Source organism: Galeopterus variegatus, unplaced genomic scaffold, assembly GCF_000696425.1.
Source record: "Galeopterus variegatus unplaced genomic scaffold, G_variegatus-3.0.2 Scaffold262, whole genome shotgun sequence".
Classification (NCBI taxonomy): domain Eukaryota; kingdom Metazoa; phylum Chordata; class Mammalia; order Dermoptera; family Cynocephalidae; genus Galeopterus; species Galeopterus variegatus.
Genome location: NW_007726373.1, coordinates 742750 through 749511, shown reverse-complemented (window position 1 = coordinate 749511; position 6762 = coordinate 742750). Strand labels below are relative to the sequence as shown.

The 6762-nt window shown below is 46.1% G+C and overlaps 1 protein-coding gene across 1 annotated transcript in view; it reads right to left on the bottom strand.

Annotated features, from left to right (window-relative positions):
- Positions 1–4277, bottom strand: part of RBX1 (ring-box 1, E3 ubiquitin protein ligase) — a 20749-nt gene extending 16472 nt beyond the window's left edge. Inside the window, exons 1-2 of the mRNA XM_008566690.1 lie at positions 4155–4277; positions 2176–2254 (exon numbers count right to left, since the gene is read on the bottom strand). Coding sequence (XP_008564912.1) covers positions 2176–2254; positions 4155–4232 — 157 coding nt within the window. The 5' untranslated portion in view covers positions 4233–4277. The remainder of the gene's footprint in view (positions 1–2175; positions 2255–4154) is intronic.
- Between the last annotated feature and the right edge of the window lie 2485 nt (positions 4278–6762).

Below are 6762 nucleotides of genomic sequence, written 5' to 3'. Positions count from 1 at the left end.
TTTTTTTCCTTTTTGTCTTTTTTACTGACCGGTAACGGGATTGCAACCCTCAGTGTCACGCGCGCACTGGGGACCGGCAACGGGATCGCAACCCTCGGTGTTGCGCCCACACTGCGCTCAGCCAGTGAGCGGGAACTGGTCTCCACATGGGATCCGAACCCTCGGCGGGAGCGCCACTGCGCTCCCAAGCGGTGCACTCTCCAGTGCGCCACCAGGCCGGCCCCTAACATAAAATATTTGATTTGTGCTTTCCAAGTTGCAATGATCACAGACTGTTCCGCTACTTTGTGTTTTTATTATTCATTCATCAAATATTCAGTGAGAACCTATTATGTACTGGACACTAAGCTAGATGCTGGGTATATAGTGGTAAATAACAAGGACGTGATAGAGAATCAACTAAATTAAATGATTAATACAAAAGGAAACTACAGGATGTTTTGGGAATACTGTATTTAACAGAACTCCCATAACCTGTATTTGTGTGTGTGAGTATGGTCAGGGAACACATCTTTGAGCAAGTTCAAGGTGAGATCTGAAGATCAACTATGGGTTAGTTTTGCACTGCCCAATACAGTAGCCACTAGCCACATGTGGCTACTGAGCACTTGAAATGTGGCTAGCCTGAATTAAGAGTGCTGTAAGTGTAAAATACATGCCGAATTTTGAAAACTTAGTACAAAAAAAGGATTGGAAAATATTTCATTTTTTACATTGATTATATGTTAAAATGGAAATATTTTAGAATAGTAGGTTAAATACAATATTAAAATTAATCTCATCTGTTTCTTTTTACTTCATTAATGTGGGTACTAAAAAACTTAAACTATACATGTGCTCTCATCTGTGGCTTTCATTTAGATTGGACAGTGTTGGGTTAGACAAAAGAATGGGGGAGAACAGGCAAAGAATATTCCAGACACATGGAACAGGATATACAAGGGCTCTGGCCGGCCCGTGGCTCACTCGGGAGAGTGTGGTGCTGATAACACCAAGGCCACAGGTTCGGATCCCATATAGGGATGGCCGGTTGTCTCACTGGGTGAGCGTGGTGCTGACAACACCAAGTCAAGGGTTAAGATCCCCTTACCGGTCATCTTTTAAAAAAAAAGGATATATAAGGGCTCTAAAAAAAGAACATGAGCACTTCAAGAACAGAAAGAAGGCCAGAGAAACTACCACAGTGAGGAGTGGCTCAAGATGAAGCTGGAGAGGCAGGAAAGTAATCTAAAAAATAAGTGCCCATAAATCCAATTCTAGGAACTTCCAGTATTTTTCAACTGTTATGGTGTGATCAACATTCTTGCCTCTATTACTACAAGGATATGAAGTCAGTCTATCAACAGCTATAATCAGATCCACTATGACTAATGTAATATGTGGAGATTTAAATGAAATTTCTTTAGTGCAATTCATTACCTTATTTAAATAAGATGCTGGCAAAATATCCTTTTTACTATGTTTGGGGCTAATATTGAAAATCCTTATTCCTGGGCCGGCGCGGTGGCGCACTGCTACAGTGCGCCGCTTGGGAGTGTGGCGGCGCTCCCACCGAGGGTTCGGATCCCACATACAGACCGGTTCCCGCTCACTGGCTGAGCGAGGTGCGGGCGCAACACCAAGGGTTGCAATCCCGTTGCCGGTCCCGGTCCGGTACGGGCGCGACACTGAGGGTTGCGATCCGTTGCTGGACACAAAAAAAGACAAAAAGGAAGAATTGCTGGACACGAAAAAAGACAAAAAGGAAGAAAAAAAAAAAAAAGAAAATCCTTATTCCTTAGGCTTCTATTCTTTTATATATACCTTTTCCAGCAAAAACTAGTACAGATAAAACATTTTAGCTCCAAGTTTGTTTTCTTCCTTTCACTATTTCTGCCTAAAAGTCAGGGTACCAGATGGGAGATACAGAGGAAGAATCAACAGTGACTGTGTCCTCACTTCATTCTAAATGTGTCCTTGCCATCTTTAGATTGAGTAGATTTTTTTTTGAGAGCAGGGTATGCCTCTAGGACATCATAAAAACCTACTCTATTTCAAACACACCAGCAGACTAGATGCAGAAGACCCCAAGCACTCTATGCTTTATATCTCCTTGAGAAGAAAATTGGTCACATCAGGATAGCCACAATCTCTGTAACCTTCCCAACTTCCTCCCATCCTCCTCCAATTACTTACAAAGATCCATAATGTGATTCCTGCATATTGCACAGTTATCAACCACAATATCCCAGGCCCAGAGGGCTACTGCATTCCACTGCAAAGAGAAAAAGGAGGAACAATGCACTCTGCTTGTAATATAACACACTCCAGGATTTCATGCTACAGCTTCAGTTATCATCTTTTTGGCCACAGCGACCACCAAACAAAACAGTTTGGAGATATTACATTACTCTTATTTATTTAATCAGAGGACATCGGTAGGCTACATGTATGCTCTCCCATTCTTCAAAAGGTTGCATATATGAACACAGAAATTAATGAGTTATCTTGTTTTTTTTTTCCTACAGCTTAAAATAATTTAGTCAGCCATATCAACGTAAGTGATTTAGGAATGATTTTTAAGTGCCTGTTTTAGGTTTAATAAGCATGAACTTGAATTACTGCGCAGGTTTCTCTGGTAGTTGCACAACAGCTGAAAATCTGCATAAATAAATATCTGCTCTTCAAAGGCAGCTTTGGAGGCATGAACCAGGAGGTGAAAGCTACGAACAGAATGAACTAAGATGATGATTGGATCATAAAATGGGTAATCGTGGGATAAGCTGGGTAACTAATTACCCAGTGTCAGTACACAGAACAAGGTCATCACTTAACTCTTACAAAATTACTTCAAAACAAAGTCTAGAATTCACTAGAATTTTATTTAGTTTCCACCATCAGATAAACTGATGTCCCTAACTTTTACAAGTTCAGATTCTTATACTTAAGGTAATTCCATTAAGAATTTATCTAAAAGTGGTATTTCAGTAATCCAATCCCCAGCTGCCGCAATTATAAATACTCCCAAACTTCCTTTCCGCCTACTAATTGGGTGCCACCTCCCAAACCTTCATCTCTTTCAAGCCCAATTCTCAGTGTCCACTAACTTCTTCAGCGCTTTTCACACCACAGCTTTAACTTGGAAGAAAACCCCCTACTTCTACTACACTCAATATGGCTGCTGGCTGTAACCGGGCCGCAGTGGCCACAATGAGATGCCAAAAGCACTAGAAGGGGGAATACTGTCGGTGAAGCCAGATGTTCTAGGAATAACATCTTCCCGATCTCAGAATCTTCATTTTGAACAGATTTATTTCACGTTAGGTTGGAATCAACACGTTTCTCCCCAACTGTTGCAAAACCACTAAGAGGCATTTCATGCAAAAAGTCACGTTTCACATTTTTGCTTTACCACTCTTAACAGGTCATTCGCAACTAGCGTTCGGACCTCCTTAAATGCCACAAGATTTGGGCTCTCATTTTCTTTTTAACAAATTCCACCATACTTTTTTTTTGAAGGAGGAGATTCTGGACGTGACTGAGAGCCACGGGACTGGGACGGTTGTATGACAAACCAACAGGAGTCTCAGAAGAACCAAGCATTACAATCGAAACTCTTTAGCTCGGCGGGGGCAAGGGTCCGAGAGGGGCCTAACGGAGGCCTGGATTGAGCGAGGGCCAAGCCGGGGTCCCTCAGAGCCAGAGGACCCCAAGCCTCAGAAAGGGGCGGGACAAGGAGATCACCAGCGAGGCTCCTCGGAGGCCCCCTAGGACCCCAAGTTCCTGGCTTTCGCCGCACTGCCCCATCCTCCGCCCACCGCATCGCTCCGACTCCCCATTCCACCCACCCCACCCTGTCCTTCCCCCACCCCTCAACCACTCCAGTGACAGCTCAGGCGCTTGGCTCCCTTCGCCAAGCGGCAACCCTGCATATCTCAATAAGCACCTCCGTGATTGGCCCCTCCGCCTCACAGAGACGCCAACACTGGCCTTGAAAGTGGGCCGTCGTCACGCCGATCAACACTAAAACCCGCCCCCCAGCTTCCTTTCGTGGTACCCGGTCCGGGGACGCCCTGAAATAAAGCCCTTTCCTCCGCGCCTCAGTCATCCCTGGGCTTGCCAGCCATATCCGCGCCTTTCTAGCATCTCTGAGGAAGGCGCTGGCGAGACCCAACCTTTTTCACTTCAAAGCGCTTCTTGCCCGCGCCGCTGTTGGTGCCGCTCGGGGTATCCACATCCATCGCTGCCGCCATTTTGGAAACACAGGGTCCGTCGTCCGGCCACTGCGCCTGCGCAGCAGCGCTCGCCTCGCTGCGCACACGCTCCGGCACCTCCTCCCGCACTCCACCCCTCACTGGCGCGCGAGGGGCAGGTGGGGGCGGAGCACACGTGACCACGCCTCTTAAAGGCGCTGGCGCAGGTTCCCCCCTCGCGTCGGCTGGGGAGGCTGCGGCGGCCCGAGCGGCTGGGGCGGGGCCGGGCGGGGCCGGGCGGGGCAGAGGCGAAGTGAGCGAGCCGGGTAGAAACGTTCGAGAGGGCTCGCTGTCGTCGCCCTCCCCTGGGAAGCCCCCGGACGCGCTCCCCCAGCTGGGGCGGCGGCTGCTGCTTCCGCCTCGGCTGCAATCTACAGCCCTGGCCCTGCCCCGCTGCGGTGCCGGTACCTGTACCCGCGGGGGAAGGGGCGCGGGTGGGCGCCCCGCCTCCTGCTGCCGAAACCTGCTTCTGAGCCAGGCCCGAGGCGCAGTCACTCGGGGAGGCCCGAGGCCTGAGCACGCCGGGTCCCAGGCACTGGCTACTTTCCTGACTTCAGTTCGGGAATTGGTCAGGGACTCGACGGGGAAGAGGAGACCCCCGAATGTCCTTCTCCCCAAGGCCAAACTGAGCAGGCATTCTCCAACCCGGCCTTCTGCCCACCAGGAATAGAGCGGGGAGGCTTAGGAGCTTGGGAGATGCCATCTCTCGCCTGCCCATAATACCAGTTCATTCTAGGAGGGCTTTTGGTTCAGGTACACGATTTTAAGGTACACGTATTTGAGTACACACTGCTTATTCCTCTATTGGTCATTTATATAGGGTCCTTTCTCCTTAATTTATGTCCTCTTTCTGCTCTGTCCTTAGCGCTGGACACTGACCCATCTGCAGTCGCTGTACTTGAATTTCGGTGAGGCATTCTGACATTGATTCTTAGTGGTCACTCCCACCCAGCCAAGGCACCTGTACTTTATGTCACTCTCCCATTTCTAGGCCAGGCCCCCCTTTGACGCCTCTAACCTTGCAGAGATTTGACTGCGCCAGGTCGCTCTTAAATCTTGTATAGGTTCTTCTGAAATCTCATTTTATCTTAAAAGATAATTGGAGCATAATGGAGCAGGTTGACTCCATTGCTAACCCTGAAGAACTGTGACTTATATCCGTGTTAGTCATAAACAGGAACAACAAATCTGTGAAAACACCACCACAACTTTAACCAGACTTGGAAAGAGAAAAATTGAGAGAACTTAAAAAATTATAGGAACTCTACAAAGTTTTTCTGAGCCTAAGTTTTAATGATTTCGTGTTAAAATTTCTGTCATTAATTTATTGTGTGTGTGTAGCCATTCCTACAGGAATACTGGAAACCACAGTAAGATATTGAGGACATCTTTATCCATCATTCAACAAATGTGTTGAGTATATACCAGGTCCTATTTTAAACAGGAGAAACACAGCTATGAAGTAGTCAGGCAAACTCCTACTAGGGAAATAATACACAAGCCAACAAATAAATACATCAGGAAATGTCAGGTATCAATAAGGGCTATGAAGAAAACAAAATATGGTAATGAGATTAAGGAGAGGAGGAGGCAACAAATTGGGTGCTTAGGTCAGGCCTCTAGGAGCACTGACATTTAAACTGAGGTCCTTCACAGTGGCTAAATGGCTCTACCTCTGCTTCCTCATTCAATTTACATACACCTTCTAACGTCTTTTGTCATTTACTCGTTTGTAAGGATTATTGTTTTTTGTGTCCTCACCTAGAAAAGGGATTTTTTTTTTAAAAGGCTATTCAAGTGAAGCAGTGGGAGTGGAGAAGAAACAAAGAAATCTGTAATCTGATCAATTAGTTGTAACACCGCTGCACGCGGACCAACCAAGAAAAGGGAATTTTGATTGTTTTGTTTATCGTTAACAAAAACTACTGGTTCGTTGTATGTGTTCAGCATGTGTTGAATGAATAAATTTGGAGCTTATTGAGCAAGGGGAGAGTGAGTGAAGAGAGGCAGCCAGGGGGCAGATCAGGTAGAGATTTTATTATAGATCTCATGGGAAGGCACTGAATGGTTTAAAGAGAGGGCTAACATTGACATAATCTTTTTTAAAATTTTAAACGTTTTTAAGCTTTGTGAAGAAGGGATTTTAAGGGATGCCAAGAGGGGAAGCAGCAACAGTTTGCTAGTTGTTTGCTTTGTATAGTACAACAGTGGGGAAACGGATAATCTTAGGGGGCGTTCCATTAAGCTATGAAAACCTCATGCAGAGATCTTTCTTTTGGAGATTTGCCTGCTGTGGCGATTGGCTATGGCATTCTGTATACAAGATTCTGCTATATAAATTTAAGACAACTTTTTGCAGACTCCATACAGATTCCTATCCTTTATGACTTTACTCGGTTTATAATGCAAAAGGTTGTAATTTTACTTTAGTTCTATTTTTGCATCCATCTTATTTTTTTGTGTGTGTGTCTTTTTTCGTGACCGGCAACGGATCGCAACCCTCAGTGTCGCGCCCGTACTGGACTGGGAC